Below are 18,414 nucleotides of genomic sequence, written 5' to 3'. Positions count from 1 at the left end.
AAGAGGTCATTTACCTCTTCATCTAATGTCAGGTAGGGGCCCAGCCCACACCTGCTGATAGAGGCAGCTAGATCCTAGGGTCCTTTTTGGATTTCATATCCTAATGTGGTTGGCAACCACTAGGTTGAGGGCCATTTTCCCACTCTCTGAGATCCACACAGTTCAGCTAGGGGGTCCTAGAGCTCTCACAAAATTTGTGATGAATTTTTAATTAACTAGTCTTTTATAACCTGAATAGTGAGGCATAGCCGGTGGCCCTAGTCATCTTCTGGGTCAATAAAATCTGTAAAATGAGTCTAAGCAATTTGGCAGGAGTTTGTCCTCTCAGGCTTTCAATCATATTGCATGCACAACCCACCCTTGATTGGACCGCCAGCATGTGGAAGACAGAGAGACATTGAATAATCAAAATGGTAAAGGGTGTACTCATCTGGTGAGTGGATGTGAATGGCATCCTCTCTAATGTCAAAGTAGTGGGGATTCGCTCCCAGTATTAACAGGGAAGTCTTTGGAGACGACTGGTAAGTACATATGGGGGCTTTTGGAGACATGAAGGCTGGGAATTAAGACGTATAAAAGCTTGAGTAATATGTCTTTGATTAGGCCATTGGCCACCTGATGTGAAGAGCTGACTCATTGGAAAAGACCCTGATGTTGGGAAAGATTGAAGGCAGGAGGAGAAGGGGACCACAGAGGATGAGATTAGATGGCATCACTGACTCAATGGGCATGAGTTTGGGTAAACTCCGGGAATTGCTGATGGACAGGGAGGCCTGGTGTGCTGCGGTTCATGGGGTCGCAAAGAGTCGGACACGACTGAGCGACTGAACTGAATTAAACTGAGGCCATTGTGCCTTTTTGTGAGTCTAACCGCTTGAGGCTGAACCTAAGTAGAATTCCACAGGATTCCATATTCTAGAGCCCATGACAGAACAATCTGGGAGGTGAGATGGGTACTTGGATCTGAATCTACATTGGTGGGTCAAAGGGGATGAGCACATGCTTGATTAAGAAGGAGATTACATAATGGGAAGTAGCCAGCAGGCCTTCAGTGAAGTTATGGATGATGGTGGTGCATACCTATTAGATCTTGTGAAGGGCAACAGCAGCCTGATAAATTCGAGATGCCATCTGAAATAGTCTGTCATCCAGGGCATATGTCTCCACCAAGGATAGTTCCAGACGTTTTTGGGGAACAAAGGAAGCAATTATCTACCACCACCTTGGTTAGAGCTAGGATAAAGGGCATGCTACACCTGTATGCCCAGTCAGTAAGGGCTGTCACTCCCCTGTGGCCTTATATAAATGGGTCCACTCTGCTAGTGGGTATGGCACTGAGGAACAGTTATGTCCAGGGTTGTTCTTGATACATTGTGTCCAGGGATGTAATTTGGATGAGTCTGTCATGTTACTGTAAGCTTCTGACGTTTGCTGTTGTACGTATGTGTGTATAGTGACATGTGTGATCATAACTGAAATACGTGAGTTGGCTATTTCTTTCCAAATGGAGGCGCCCTATATATACTTTCCCCAAACCATGAAGTTATCCTTTTGCCATTGCCCAGACTAGACTGCAAATCCTTTGGCTACCTCCCGGATATGAGTAAAAATGTGTGCCCTGATGAGTGTCATTTTTATGGCCTGTTGTAGATCCAGGTACACTGCCCCTAACTCTGCCAACTGAGCTGAGCCATGAGAGCTGTCCTATACTAGGGATGCGCCATGGCCTATGTTTACAATGGTGGTTCTGCCAACGGTGAAGAACACCAACTCCCTTTCTGTGGCAGGAAATTGGTTGTAAGCGGTTCCCCCAAGCTGCTAGAGGGACTGGCGTGAGTGTGCCACTAGCTGCATCTTGCTGTCAGTGGACAAAGGGCTGGGCATGGGGGAAGTTACATTTTCCTGTAATTTGGAAAGACCCTTGACATCAGATTTAGTCCTTTTCTGAAGGTGCCGTTTCTATTTTAACAGTAAGGCCTCAGTGGCTGTATTGAACCTCTGCTGGGTTGAATCCCCCAAAACGTGGAAGAGCATGGCCTTGTACTTTAAGGGGATTCTCTGTAGGAAGAATTATCTGGATTGGGGGTCAATTGGAGCCTCTTCAGGATTTGAGATGAAATCTAGGTCATCTGGGTTGCTGTATTCAAAGAAGCGATAGATTCATTGGACAATACCTGTCTTACAGAGAGGGAGTCAGACTGCATCCAGTATTTTCCACCGGCTTTGAGTCTTTGTGGTAATAACCGCGGTAGAGGGTAAGCTCAGCACTAAGCCTTAAAAATCCCAGTAAACAGGGGAAGGGATTCTCTTTCTGTAACTTTAGGATGGTACCTTTGGGTCTGGACTCTTCCTAGTCACTGCACTGGAGAAGGAAATGGCAACTCGTTCCAGTATTCTTGCCTAGAGAATCCCATGGACAGAGGAACCTGGCGGGCTACAGTCCATGAGGTCGCAAGAGTCGGACATAACTGAGTGACTTTCACTACTACTACTACTAGTCACTGGAAACCTTGATTATGGTATTTCAGTTTTCCTACATGGAAGACTAGAGGTTGTCCAGGCTTGATCCCTCAGATCAGTGAAGCTCTGATAAAATCCCAGCAGGTTAAGCTTTGGTTAAATACTTTCCCCTGAGGGCAAACCTCATTAAGAAGCATAGAATGCTGTAGTGTATTTCAGAATAGTACATTTTCCCCTCCCCTTGCCATATACGTGAAGGGATTTTTCTCAGATATTTACTGAGAGAAACTGGTAGAACTGCAGGAGGTAAAATTCACAAAAGTTGTGGGGTTTCCCTGGGCCACTGGGTCCCCTTAGAGTTTTTAACTCAAAATTAAAAGGAGTTAAAAGGCTCCTTTAACTCAAAGTTAAAAGGCTCCACACTTGAGCCTCCAACCAACCTCATTTTGTTTTCAATTTGCATTTCAATAATAGCTAATGATGTTGACCAACTTTTAATATGCTTGCTTGTATCGTCTTCAGTGAAATATCTTCTGATACCTTTTGCCCAGTTTTCTGATTGAATTATTTATGTCTATCTTTCTTTTCCTTCCTCCCTTCCTCTGTTCCTTTCGTTCTTACTATTTTTGTTGTTGAGCTTTCTGTTCTCAATTGGATCATCTTATTTAACAGCTTCATTAAGGTATCATTCATAAAACATACAATTCATCCATCTAAAATATACATTTCAATGGATTTTAGTGCCACCATCACCACAGTTGATTTTAGAACTTTTTTTGTTATCCCACTTTCTCTCTTCACCCCTAGTCCAGAGCAACTACTAATAGCCTTCCTATCTCTATTGATTTCCTATTCTGGACTTTCATATGAATGAAATTATATATTATGGGATCTTTTGACTGGGTTCTTTCAATTCAGTTCAGTTCAGTTGCTCAGTCATGTCTGACTCTTTGCAGCCCTGTGGACTACAGCACGCCAGACTTCCCTGTCCATCACCAACTCCCAAGGCTTGCTCAAACTCGTGTCCATTGAGTTGGTGATGCCATCCAACCATCTCATCCTCTGTCGTCCCCTTTTCCTCCTGCCTTCAATCTTTCTGAGCATCAGGGTTTTTTCAAATGAGTCAGTTCTTCGCATCAGGTGGCCAAAGTATTGGAATTTCAGCTTCAGCATCAGTCCTTCCAGTGAACATTCAGGACTTATTTCCTTTAGGATTGATTGGTTTGATCTCCTTGCTGTCCAAGGGACTCTCAAGAGTCTTCTCCAACACCACAGTTCAAAGGCATCAATTCTTCAGTGTTCAGCTTTCTTTATAGTCCAACTCTCACATCCATAATGTTTTTAAGGTTTATTCATGTTGTAGACTGTATGAGTACTTCATGACTTTATATGACTGAATAATATCTCCTTGTATGGATATATCATATTTTGTTTATATGTTTGTCCCTGATGGACATTTGATTTGTGTCTACATTTTCACTATTTTGAATAATGCTAATATGAGCATTCATATGTGAATTTTTGTTTGGACATATATTTTTGTTTCTCTTGGGCATATACCAAGGAGTAGAATTACTGACTCGATGTTTAAGCCTGTGAATAATCTCCAAATTGTTTTCCAAAGTGGCTTCACTGTTTTACATTCTCATACACTTACAAGAGTTCTGATTTTTCCACATGCTTGTTAGCATTTGTTGTTGTCTGTCTTTTTTACTTTAACCATCCTAGTTTGTCTGAAGTGATGTGTCACTGTGGTTTTCATTTGCATTTCTCTAATGACTAATGATGCTGAGCCTCTTTTTCTGTGCATGTTGGCCATTTGTATATTTCCTTGGACTAATCTATCTAAAGGTCGCCAAAGTCTTAAGAAGTCTATTCAAGTTATTTGCCTAGTTTTTAATTGGGTTGTCTTTTTATTATTGAGCTGTAGGAGTTCTTTATATGTCCTAGATACAAACCCCTTATCACATAGTGTTAGTGTTGCTCAGTCATGCCCAACTCTTTGCGACCCCATGGACTGCAGCCCACCAGGCTCTTCTGTCTATGGGATTTTCCAGGCAAGGATACTGGAGTGACTTATCACATAAGTCATCTGTAAATATTTTTCTCACTCTGTGGGTGTCCCTTGAAGTACAAATGTTTTAAATTTTGATGAAGTAAAATTTATCTGTATTTCCTGTTGTTGCTTGTGCTTTCGGTGTCATATCTAAAACACTTTTCTTACACCCAAGGTCTTGAAGATGTCCTATGTTTTCTTCTTAAAGTCTTATAGTTTTAGCTCTTACATTTAGGCCTTTGATCCATTTTGAGTTAAATTTTGTATGTGGTATGAGGTAGAGGCCCAACGTCATTCTTTGGCATGTAGATATCCACTTTTCCCAGCACCATTTGTTGAAGAGAGAATTTTTCCTCTATTGAATTGTCTTGGAACTCTTGTCAAAAATCAATTGACAGTAAACATGAGAATTTATTTTGGACTCTCAGTTCTATTTCATTAGTCTATATGTCTCAATGACTATAGCTTTGTAGTGAGTTCGAATTCAGGAAATGTGAATTTTCCAACTTTGTTCTTCTTTTTCAAGTTGTTTTGGCTGTTCTGGCTCCCTTGTATTTCCATATGAATTTAGGATCAGTTTGTTGATTTCTGCAAAGAAATAAATTGGGGTTTTAATAGGAATTATTTTGAATTTATCGACCAGTTTGGGGACAGTTGCCATTTAAACAATATTGTCTTCTGATTGATGAACATAGGATGTCTTTCCATTTATTTAGGTCTTCTTTAATTTTTTTCATAATGCTTCTTAGTTTTCAGAGTATAAGGTTTGTACTTTTTGTTAAATTATTCCCCAAAGTATGAAACTATGTATACAAGCTATTCTGAGGGTGCAGCTATACTCTCAGATGTTGCTAGTTCTACCTCAGATCTATGATATTCTCAGAAGAGATCAGATCAGAGATTGGATGGAGTAACACAAATATACTACCATGAAAGACAGAAGCCACCTGAAAATGACTATGTTATAAAGCCAGTTTGGGGCCTGAGCTGCACATTCAAATCACCTAGGGAACTTAAAAGCTATCCATTGGAAAGGAATCCCTAGGTGTGAAACTTAGCCCTTAGTACTTTTTAAAGCTCCCTAAGTGATTCCAAAGTGTAGCTAAGATTGAGATTTGCTGATGTAAAGTATCATTTTCTAGTCAGAGACAGTGCTATAATAATTGTGACATATTTTGTTTGTCAGGCTAACACTTTATCTACCTAAATTTAAATAAATGAAAATAAAGTTGTATAATTGAAAATTATTTGGGAACTTCTTTGAGGAACACTTTGAGAAAGTGTTTGCATTATTACTATTTGAACTATTCAAAATGTGTTATAAAATATTTCAAACAGATGCAAAAATAGTACAATGAATCCCCATGGTTCCATTACCTAGCTTCAACAACCAGTAGCCAATGGCCATTCCTGTTTCATCTATCCATCCCACCCATTCCCCACAGTCACCTTGAATATTTTTAAAAAGTGAAAGTGAAGTCGCTCAGTTGTGTCCGACTCTTTGTGACCCCTTGGACTGTAGCCTACCACGCTCCTCCTTCCATGGGATTTTCCAGGCAAGAATACTGGAGTGGATTGCCATTTCCTTCTCCAGGAGATCTTCCCGAGATGATATATTATTTTTAGGGTTTACTTTTAAGTAAATACTTAAAAGTATTTGAATACCTAAAAGTAAACCCTAAAAATAATACATCATCTGTCAATGTTTTGGTTTGTAATTCTAAGGAATTATGGTTCTAAAAGATTTTAAAACTTATGCTCCCTAGTATTATCACACCTAAAAGTTTTAACAACATGAGGTAATTTTTATTTTATGTAGGAGGATATGAGAAGAGAACAGAAGATATATTATCAATACTTGGCACAGCGGCGTGAGGAAGAAAAAGCTCAGGAGAAAGAATTGGATAGAATGTTAGAGAAAGAGAAAGAAAAGAAGTTTGCTGAGAAGGACAAGGAGCTGAGACTTGAAAAGGAGGCAAGAAAACAACTTCTGAATGAGGTCATGTGTACAAGAAAACTTCAAGTTCAAGAAAAGTGTAAGGAAAGAATCACAATTATATTATACTTGGGCCTAATTCAATTTAAGTAGCAACCTCAGTATTTATTAAATAGATAGTATGTGTGAAATACCATGAGGTATGTAAAAGGGATTAAGGCAAGATCCCTGCTTTGTGGACCTTACCTAGTTGAATACTTAAGTACCTTTCTGGAGGTGTCTCCATACGCCCACACCTGCATACCTTTTGCCTGGGTAGTTTTCTCTCCCTATGATGCTTTTGATCTTGAGAAATCCTGGACATACTTCAAGCCCAGCTCAAACGTCGCATTCCTTGAGAGGCCCACTATGTTCCCCTATTCATGATAAACCTTCTTTCCCCTATTCATAAAAGAATTTTCTTTCTGGTGTTCTCATCATTTCTTGCTCACATCTCTGTCTTAGGACACCACTGAATTTCCTCAAACAGTGCTTGGTCACAAAAGGAAATAATCACTGAGAAGATTTCCACCATTCTGTGTCCAGATGGACACATTTACTAGTAGGATACCACTGGACTTCACACTGGTTGTCTTTGTAAGAGAAAGCTCATCTTGGTTCCATTGATTAATTCTCCACTTTGTTATAAGAGAATTATAATGTCAGTTGAAAATTGTTAAGCTAGTGTTAGATTGAGTTTTAAGAAAGGAGAAGAAAGCATCTACACTGAAAAGATTTCTGTATTCCACCATGATAAATGTTTTGGCATACATTGAGAAAACATGGAAAATTTAAGTATTTGGAACCACTTATAAACAAGGAAGTAAAAATCAACCATAATTCCACCACCCAGCAATAGCTATTGTTCACAACTTCCTGCATTTCCTTCCAGTATTTTTGCTATGTATGTAATTTCCTCTCACAAATTAGTATCTTGTGGTATATGTTGTTTTACAGCCTGCATTTCCCACTTATCATAAATATTTTTTCAGGTCATTTTTCTTCAATTTTAAAATTTGTAATGCTGGCTAGAAAGCCATTTAAAAAATGGACCATAATTTATTTTACCTAAATACAACCAATGCACCTTCAACTTGTTTTGGAATTTTTCTTGCTGTTGTAGCATTGTGGGTTACTGTCTCTGTACAGTTTTTTTGGCTCACTATCTCTGTACATAGTTTTTTTGGCTCATATATAATTAGATAAATTCCTGTAAATGGATTTGGAGGCCAAAGATAAATGCATTTCAGATGCATATTGCCTGGTTGTATTTGTGAGCTCTGTTTTCTTTGTCAGTCTTTTTCTACTGGATTGGTTAGGTTTTCCTTATTTAGTTTATAAAAGCCTTATATACTGCTTTTCCAATAGTTTTTTTGTAACATAGACACTCTCCTATTAACATAAATGGCAACAGAACTGTTTGTCCTCAAGAAGAGAAAGGTGAGAAGTATTCTTACAGTGGTAATCCGCTATGAAAAAAGCTGTTTGTAGATTTCAATAGCAAATAATTATGAGAAAATCTCTGTAGATTATAGCACATAGGAACAGAAGCCCTATTCTTTCCTTAATGGAGATGACTGTGTGTGTGCTCAGTCATTCAGTCATGTCTGACTCTTTGAGACCCCATGGAGTCTGTCCTGCTAGGCTTCTCTGTCCATGGAATTTTCCAGGCAAGAATACTGGAGTGGGTTGCCATTTCCTACTTCCGGGGATCTTCCCAGAGACTGAACCCATGTCTCTTGTGTCTCCTGCATTGGCAGGCAGGTTCTCTACCACTATCCCACCTGGGAAGCCCCAAAAGGGATGACTACTTCTACCTTATTGAACTAAGATCCAATCCAGTGATTTTAAGCTCTGCCTTTCTAAAGACAATATGGCATTGATGCCCAGATGATGTTGTCAAGTCTTTTCTGAGAAAAGTCATTTAGTAAAAATTACGTTTGTCTTCCTTAGTGCAACGGAAAGCAAAAGAACAGGAAGAACGTACTATGGAACAGGAACGTATAAATGAAGGTCTTAAAGAGCTTAACTGTGAAGAGAGGGAGAATTTTACAAGGTATGGCTTTGTTTTCTTCATAATTACTACCTAAAAAAGGGAGATTTTTTAGCATAAAGGACGACGTGCCATAATTCGTGTATTATTAATATTATTTTACCTCAGTATTTTTGGGTCGGCCAAAAAGTTCCTTCAGTTTTAAAGTAAAAATAAAAGACACATTTTTCATTTTCACTAAGAACTTTATTGAACTACATATCCACTGTTTTGTTCCACTACCTTCTGCCACTTTTCAGGCAACTTCATAATTCCATCTTCCCAAAACTTTTTATCTTTTTGAGCAAAGAACTGTTCCAGGTGACTTTTACAGTCTTCCAGGGAATTGAAATCTTTGACATTTAGAGAATTTTGCAGAGACTGAAATAAATGGAAATCTGAAGGTACAATGTCTGGTGAATGTGGTGGATGAATCAGAACTTCCTAGCCAAGGTGTAGCCATTGTTGCCTGGTCATCAAAGAAACATGCAGTCTTGTATTATCCTGATGGAAGATTGTGTGTTTCCTGTTAAACAGAAAGCACGTAATTCCAGGTACTTTTTGTCAAGGGCTGCTTTCAGTCAGACTAACTGGGAGCAGTACTTGTGGGAATTAATCATTTGGCTTTCCAGGAGGAACTCAGAGGAACTCAGAACTCCCTTCCAATCCCACTACATACACAACATCATCTTTCTTTGGATGAAGACTGGCCCTTGGTGTGGTTGGTGGTGGTTTATTTTTGCTTGCCCCATGATCTGTTCCATTCCATAATATTATATGGAACACTTTTCATCACCTGTCACAATTTGTTTTAAAAACAGAGTGTTTTTGTACATTAAAGAATCACATACAGAAATACAGTCAAAGAAGTTTTTTTGTTTCTATGTTTGCTTAACTTATGTGCAACCGAAACATCAAAGTGATTAACATAGACAAGCTGGTGCAAATGATTTTCAGCACTTGGTTTGGATATTTGGAGTATGTTGGCTATCTCATGGTATAATGTTGATTGGTATAATGTTGGTATGACATTGATTGTTCTCAATGTCTCGGTTTGATTGCTGTCAACTTCAACTGGTCTGCCTGACTGTAGAGCATCATCTAGAGAGAAATCTCCAGCACAACACTTAACAAACTACTTTTGATGCATTCAATCAATCACAGTACCTTCTCCATACACTGCACAAATCTTTTTTTGCATTTCAGTTGTGTTTTTACCTTTATTGAAGTAATGAAACATAATATGCCAAAAATATTGCTTTTTTTTGCATCTTCAATATTAAAATGGCTACACAAAAATTCACCAATTTTGATAATTTTTTTAATGCACACTGATATGACAACCATCACAATGCAATCTAACAAAATTGTTTTCAATGAAGTTAGAGATAACTAAGTGCTACTAGAGCCATCTTAAGGAAAAAAACCAAATGAATCTTTTGGCCAACCCAGCCTTTTGACCATTTGTCCCAAAAGCTTAATTCAGTTTATAAAATTTCATATAAAAAATAAAGACCCAGCTCAAAAGAACAAAAATAAGCACCAACCGTTTTAGTAAAATTCAACTCTATTGCCATTATATAGATTCTAATTACAGACATTGTGTTAAACTGGACAAACATCTTAAAAGACAAAATATGTTAGAAACAATTTTTATAAAATTGGCACTAACCCTAAATCATAATGAAATAAGATATTTTTCCCCCATGAAATAAATCCTGAAATATAATGTGACCTAATTAGATGAACAGAAATGGCTTATGGGGGTATGATTCCATGTAAATGTCCCAGGAAGATTTTTGTAGCCTCACTGGGCTGGGAAACTAAAATACTCTGGGTACTCTGAGATACAGCACTTCCCTCAGGTGTTCCTCTGATCACCATGATCAGGCTCAGGTGGGGGAAATTGGTCAATACCTCCTTGGCAGCCTTTCTCGGATCGTATCAGTCCCTTCCCACTGATGGCCATGACACCCAATTCAGGTGGCCAGTGTAGTGGAGAAAGAGGACCAGGCTCCTCCAATTACTGGTCAGCCTGCCTGTCCCTGGGGCCTGTTCCCTGGCTCACCCACATTTGGTGCATAGAAATAAGCTCCCTTCTTTCTAGAAAGGGTGTGGTTCATATACGGGAGCCTATTGTCAGTGTGGGGGCACTAACAACAACATTTGGCTTCCTGCTCCTTGTTCTGCTCTGGAGGTCACTCCTTCTCACTTTTGAAAAGCCTTTTGTTGGAGATGTGAGGGGAATTTAATAGCAGTTCTCTTCCCTACCCAACTTTTGAATCAACTGAAAAAAGAGTGAGCAGAAGGTATTATAATTACTACAATTACCTATTGGTGTATAACAAAACATCCCCAAATTTGTGGTTTAAAGCGAGTTTTGATTATGTCTCATGTTTCTGTTATTGATAAGGCTCAGCTCCGTGGTTCTTGCTTGGCATCTCTCATGTGGTTCAAGCCAGTTCTGGTTGGGGCTATATTCATCTGAAGGCTCAGCTAGAATGGACACTTAAGATACCTATCCTTAGAGCTGGTAGTGTGTGCTGACTGTGCTTGGAGATCTCATTTGGTATTAGCCAGAACACCTACACGTGCCGACTCCATGCATCTTGGGCTTCTCACAGAGTGGTGTCTCGTTCTGAGAGGAAGAGTGCCAATAGCAAGCATCCCAAGAGACAGAATGAGGAAGCTGCCAGGCCAGTTAAGGACTACGCTTGGGTTTAACACCACTTCTGTCATATAGGGCCCATCGGCCTTCAATGGAATGGAGAAATGCTCCACTTCTTGGCAGGGGGGTAGAGGTTCACATTGCAGAAGAGTGTATGGTAGGCGGGACAGCACTGTGGCCATCTTTGGAAAAGAGAATCTGTCGCAAAGGCATAAGTGTGTGATAATCTTTATTTCTGACAAAATTTGGTATTAATAATATGGTTTATAGATTATAAAATGATAAAACTGCTGTGGAAAGCAATATGAAATTTCCTCAAAAAATTAAAACTAGAACTACCATATGATCTAGCAATCTCACTTCCAGGTATCTATCCAAAATAAATGAAAGCAGGACCTTAAAGAGTTGTTTGCATACTCATGTTCATAGCACCACTATTCGTAATAGCCAAGAGGTGGAAATGACCCAGATGTCCTTTAAGAGAAGAACGGGTAAACAAAGTGTGGTAGGTACATGCAGTGGAATAGGATTCAGCCTTAAAAAGGGAGGAAATCCTCTCAGATGCTACAGCATGGATGAGCCTTGAGGACAGGCTAAGTGAAATCAGCTGGTCACAAAAAGACAAATGCTGTGTGATTTCACTTACTTTTGGTACCTAGAGTAGTCAAATTCATAAAGATAACAAGTAGAATGGTGGTTACCGAGGGCCAGGGGAAACGGTCAAAGAGAGTTGTTTAATAGGTATAAAGTTTCAGATCTACAAGATGAAAAAGTCCTGGAGATCTGTTTCACAATAGTGTGAATATACTTAACACTACTGAGATGTTCACTTACAAATGGTTAAGGTGGTAAATTACATGTGTTTTACCACAAGGGAAAAAAATCACTATAACATTTTATTTTATTTTTTTTTCTTTTCTTTTTTTTTTTTGTCACAGCCTGGTTGACAAGTCTGATGAGCCCCTAGATATCTAGAGCAGGTGGCCTCAAGGAAAATGCCAGCTGAGAAGAGTGACCATAAACTCCTAAGAGCTGGGGACCAGGCTGATTCATCTGGGTATCCCTAGTGCTCGACTGGGACTTAGCATGACAGGCACCCCCACGTCACGCCCCCCTGGCACAGAACTGAAGATGTGAAGGACCAAGGGTCCCACTGACATGATGAAATCCCCTCTAGGGGGGACCGGGACAGAACTAATAGCCTAAAACACCACCTGGGGAAAGGGTTCCCTTGTTATCCTCTCACATGGTACACGTGACTGCAAAGCCACCTCTGGCAGGCAGTCTTTTCTAGGTAGCAGTCTTTAGCCCAGGATTTTAAAGTCTTTTTGTTGTTAAACTGCTAATAACATCTCAAGTGCAATGAGTCTTTAGTGCAAACCCCAAAACAAAAACAAAACCCTAAGTAAATGTCGATTGATTGGTGTTTTTTTTTTTTTTATTAGTTGGAGGCACTATAACATTTTAAATGAAGCCTCCATATAGAGGAAGTCATCTGCTTAATACTAAACAGAATGAGGCGGACTTACCTATCCAGTCACCAGCAGTACCAGACTACTGGAAGCCCCCCTACAAAGAGAATATGCCCCCTTTTGATAGCAGAAAAGAAACAGGCAGAGCAGACTGTTCCATTTTACCAATAAGTGTCACTTCTTGGAGGGGAGTAGGGGTGGAGGATGCAGAGAGGCCAAGGGCTCTCTCCACATAGCAGGAAATCTTTTGAACGGGGAAGAGACATTCCCTCACTAAAATCAATCATTTGTTCTAAGACTGTCATAATTATTGTGTAATAAACACATTATTGAATTTTTCATCTATTTCTTCCCCACTCACCCTGATTTTAGTGGTAACTTTATTTGACTTCGAAAATCACATTTTAACCGTAATGCCCTGCATAAATCCAAATGCTTCCTCTGATGATTATACGCTTGGATTTTCTATCATGTCAGACGCTGCAGTTTAGCCCAGGAGTACGGGAAGCGCCTTCAGATGCAGATGTGCTCCCAGCAGCAGGCTCGGGAAGCAGAGAGGGAAGAGGAGCGCCGAGAGCTTGAGGCGGGCAGAGCAGCGGAAGAGAACTTCCAGGGCAAGATCCAGGAGATCCTGTCCACCCACCGAGTGGTGCCCCGAAACATCCGCCCCATGCGAAGGGCGTGTCCTGCTAAGCTTCCGCCATAGTTGTATAAGCACCAACCTATTTCTCAGTCTTTTGCTATTTTAAAATACAGTATGTCTCTTTTAACTCATGGATAAATTGTTCTTTTATTCTCTGAGTTTCCATAATTATGTGCCAGGAAATTTTCTTCTTTCAAATTAAACTACTCCTTTCATAGACTGACAAATCTGAATGATCCTCTTCCTGTGATGATGAATGATCCACACAGTTAACAGTCCTGACTTACCTCCATGCCTCCCTTTCTTGTTCATTTATTAATAGCTTCACTTTCTTTCATCCATCTGCCCAAATGCCCATTTCCTCTTGCTTCCATTCTCTTCTCTCCTTCTGTGTATATGCCCTTGTGTAGTCCCCTTCCACCCTGAATCTTGGGCACTATATTAAAAATATGTGCATTTACTGGTTAAAAATAAAACAAGTTAGAAAGAAGTGAACATGGTCATATTCCTAACGCTCAGCATTGTCATTATTTTCACTTCTCTGAGTTCCCTCCCAGGCTTTGCTATATGGATACTCATTTTTGTTTTGTAAACACACTGCCATGTTGCTTTACCTACCATATTTACAAATGAATGCATGATAGTCTACTGGGTTAGTGTATTATAATTTACTAAACAAAAGACTTTGAGTTTGTTTCAAATTTGTCCCTATAGCAAATTATTCTGTAACAACATTCATTTGAATTATTTCCTTAGAATCAATCAATTCCTGGGTGTGGGGTTTCTGGGTCAAAGGGGATTAACATTTATATACTTTTACTTCCAAGTACCATATTTGCAAAAGCAGTTTTTAGAGTTGTAGACTCTTTTAGGGAAATGTTTTCAGGGTCAATTGATACTTTCCCTGAAGGTTTAAAAATGTCTTTAAGCAAATTGTTTGCGGGAATTTCTGAGAGGTTTTTTTTCTTTTACCTTTCTACCCATTCATTCACTCTTACCTCAGCTCTGGGAGTCTACCTTCTCCTCTGGATACTTTCAAGCCCCCTTGAAAGTTAATCTCTAATCCAAAAGTAGGAGTCTTGGCCAGGAAAAAAAAAAAAAGGAAAAAAAAGGACTGTCCTTTAAGTTTTGTTGAAAATCAGCTGATCATTATTATAAGGGTGTATTTCCAGACACTCTACTCTGTTCCATTATTTGTCTATCCTCATAGCAACACAACACGGTGATAATTATTGTAGCCTTATCTAAGGCTTGAAATTGGTAGTGTAGCGTCCAATATTTTTTTTTCCCCCTAGTTTTTATCTATTGTAGATTCTTCAAATATCCATATAATTGTTAGGATCATTTTGTCAGTTTCTACAAAGATCTACCGAGATTTCGATAGAGATGGCATTTACTCTATAGATCAGTTTGGAGAGAACTCCCATCTGAACAATAATGAGCTTTCCAACCCATGAAGAAGGTCAATCTCATCGTTTTCTTAGGTCATTTTTAATTTTTTAAGCAATGTTTTATAGTTTTCAGTGTGCAGGCCTTGTGCTTCTTTTGTTAAACTTGTTCCTAAGTATTTCTCTTTGATGCTGTTGTGAACAGAATTGTTTTCTTAATTTCATTTTTGGATTATTCATTATTAACGTGTAGCAATCTAACTGATTTTTGTATATTGAGTGAGTATCCTGTGACTTTTATAAATTTACTCATTAATTCTAATAGTTTGTTTTTTGTGTTTTTGTTTGTTTTAGATTCTATAGGATTTTCTACATTGAGGATCATGGCATTTGAAAATAAAGGCTTCATTTTTTCCGAGTCTGAATACCTATTGTTTCTTTTTCTTGCCTTACTGCACCAGTTAGTGCAATATCAAGTATGATATTGAATAGAAGTGGAGAGACTAGACATTCTTGACTTGTTCCCAGTTTTAATGGAAAACACTCCACTCATTTCTTAACCATTAAGTATTATGTTATCTGTAGGTTTTTCTTAGATGCTCTTTACCAGGATGAAGTTATTCCCTTCTCTTCCTATTTTATTGAGAGTTTATATATAAAAGGGTATTGGATTTTAGCAAATGCCTGTTAAGTTGAACATGTGATTTTTGTTCTTTGTTCTATTAATATGGTATATTAATTTATTTTCAGATATTAACTAACCTTGCATATCTGGGATAAATGCCACTTGTCATTTTTTTTTTAAGTTGCTGCATTTCCTTTGCTTTTTTTTTTTCTTGCCACTATGGTTTGCTGTGTGTCTTTGACCTAGATCTATTGTGATGTCTGGGTCTGGTATCAAGATATTATTGGCCATGTGAAATGAGTTGGAGAGTATTCCCTCTTATTTTCTGAATGAGTTTGTGAACAATTGCCACTATTTCTTCCTCAAATGTTGGATGGAATTCACCAGGGATGCCACCTAGGCTTTCTCTGCAGGATTATTTTTTATTGCTAATTAATAGTTTTACTCACTTAGGTCTAATCAGATGTTCTTTTCTTGTTGAGTCAGTTATGGTAATTTGTATTTTTCTACAAATTTGTCCTCTTCATCTAAATTGTCTAATTTAAACACGTATAAAAAGTGAAAGTGAAAGTCTCTCTGTCTTGTCTGACTCTTTGCAACCCCATGGACTATACAGTCCATGAAATTCTCCAGGCAAGGATACTGGAGTGAGTTGCCTTTTCCTTCTCCAGAGGATCTCCCAACCTAGGGATCAAACCCAGGTCTCCCACATTGCAGACGGATTCTTTGCCATCTGAGCCACCAGGGAAGCCCTTAAATACATATAATTGTTAAACACATGTAAACCCATATAGTAGTTCATAAAATTGCCTTATAATTATTTTAACTTCTAAGGGGTCTATAGTAATGTACCACCTTTCATTTTTCTTGGGTTTTAGGGTATTTTGCCATTCTGTGACAAGAAAATAACTGGAAAACATGACCTCTCCATCCAATATCTTCTCCTGCCCCCAGCCCAGACTGACTCTCTACCAAAGACCATGTTACTTGGATGATTAAAGCAATTTTTAAAAACAAAAAATAAAAGCCACTTACTGCTAAATTATGCTGTTTACCTTTTTCTTATTTTTATGAAAAAGAAACTAACCTTTCATCATATGGATGCAAACTTTTTTTTTTTTCTTCCTAGTTTTTCTGCCCTAGGGATGGCAGTAAAGAAAGATGTAAAGGATCTGAATTCCTGACACTTTATTATCTCGTAGGGCTGATTTCATCTCTTTGGTCTCCTTTAAACAATTTTTTTCAGAGTTACCGTATAGTTTTTTCCCAGATCAGTACAAGTATCACTTGATTATCCTGGTAGTATTTTCATTCAGATTTCACTGGGTTTATAAATTAGTTCAGGGACGTCAACTTTACAATATTTATTTTTCCTATCCATAGATCATAGCATAGCACCATTCAGACTGTTCATTGCCTACCAATTCTCCATTTCCTCTTCTCTCTCAAATTAACAGGACCTCAGTTTTTGTGAATGTGTAAGTTTGGCTGGGCATGCTGCGTGCACATAAATACTATTTTTTACACTCCATTGCAGATAGTATTTGTCCAGATGCCTAATTCTGGCCAAAGCAATGTAAGTAGAAGTGTTACATGGGTCTTCAAGAAGAAGGAAGGGGAGGGAAATTTTGGAATGTCTCTAAGGAGCACTGCGAAGTCACTTCCCAAAAGACAGTGAGAAAATAGGAAACATCATAAAAAACCACAATTTCAAGATGCTGGGAACTGACCAAAGACATGTAATAAACTGAGAAGCATTAACTCAAGAAAATCTACTAAACCTTGGTAAGAATGGTGGGAATACATGGCATTTTGTCCTGGAGCTGCTTTGAGATCCCCCTCAGCTGCATGGAGCAGTGGTTCTATCAGGGCAGGGCAGGTTGTAAGGACCGACCTGCAGCCTTGCTGCCAGAAGGGACTGACTTGATTTGGAAGCAAAATTTGGAAAAATCCATGCTTGGGGCATTGTCAAAACAATGGCAGTCTTTGTGGCAATAAATCAGGGAAGGCTGACATCATGGCTAGCCTGAAATTGTGGTACTGTTTGGGGCAAGCAACAGATAGGCCAGCCAGAAGTTTCAGGAAGATTTGGGGAACATGACAGCCATTATAAGCTTTGATAAACTCCCACATATTCTTGGTGATGTGGGAGCTGCATAGACGTAAAATTTCCACCCATGCTTATGAGAGACCTAGCAGGCCCCAGTAGTCTACTGATCCTTGGCCAAATGTGAGGCCACAAACATACAAAAAGTCAAAGCTGTGGCAGGTTTGCTAACGACATAAAGTTTGAATTGTGTTCCCCACCCCTCACATCGATCCATCAACAAAAGGTGAAAGCCTTACTAGCTTACTTACTCACTGACCATAAACCTATGGTGATCCAGGGAGACTCCAGGGAAGCAATGCTTAAAAATAAAAAGAGGAGTTTAAATGATCAGAGGTATCAGTGTTATTTTGCCAGATGGTATAAGGGGTCAAATGAAGTCAAGTATGGGTAAATGACTTGATTTACTGTAAAATGTTACACACATAGGGGCATTATTATCTAGTCCATCCATCTAGTGCAGTACCCCTAATCTGTGGCCTAATCTCTCCTTGGGCTTCCCAGGTGGCTCAGTGGTAGAGAATCTGCCTGCCAATGCAGGAGACCTGGGTTCAGTCCCTGGGTTGGGAAGATCCCCTGGAGGAGGAAATGGCAACCCACTCCAGTATTCTTGCCTGGAAAATCCCACGGACAGAGGAGCCTGGCAGGCTCCAGTCCACGGGGTCACAAAAGAGTCGGACATGACTTAGCAACTTAGTGTTCTCAGTTTGAACTCTTCCAGTGACAGGGAAATTCTTTATATCAGACTGAAATCTATCCCCTCGAGAAAATATTTGCAAAACATACATTCAAAATGGACACATATCCAGAATATATAAATAACTGCTACAACTGATAAGAACAAGATAACCCAGTAAAAAAAAAAAAACGGACAAAAGACTTATGCAGACACTTTGCAAAGGATAGAAAAATGGCCAATGAAGAGACGCTCACCTCTCCTGTGTCTTGCATTGCCAGGTGGATTCTTTACCATTAGCACCACTGTTTT

General features: G+C 39.1%; 1 protein-coding gene across 2 annotated transcripts in view; it reads left to right on the top strand.

Annotated features, from left to right (window-relative positions):
- Nucleotides 1–13,759, top strand: part of MBD1 (methyl-CpG binding domain protein 1) — a 54,079-nt gene extending 40,320 nt beyond the window's left edge. Inside the window, exons 22-24 of one of the 2 annotated variants that reach the window (XM_043888830.1) lie at nt 6,336–6,552; nt 8,445–8,547; nt 13,141–13,759. In XM_043888830.1, coding sequence (XP_043744765.1) covers nt 6,336–6,552; nt 8,445–8,547; nt 13,141–13,369 — 549 coding nt within the window. In that variant the 3' untranslated portion in view covers nt 13,370–13,759. Of the gene's footprint in view, nt 1–6,335; nt 6,553–8,444; nt 8,548–13,140 lie in introns of those variants that run through there. The other variant, XM_043888831.1, reaches the window with a different exon arrangement.
- Nucleotides 13,760–18,414: the final 4,655 nt, after the last annotated feature.

This window comes from Cervus elaphus, chromosome 27 (genome assembly GCF_910594005.1).
Source record: "Cervus elaphus chromosome 27, mCerEla1.1, whole genome shotgun sequence".
NCBI lineage: Eukaryota > Metazoa > Chordata > Mammalia > Artiodactyla > Cervidae > Cervus > Cervus elaphus.
The sequence above is the reverse complement of the archived record's forward strand: the minus strand, read 5'-3'. Positions and strand labels throughout refer to the sequence as shown.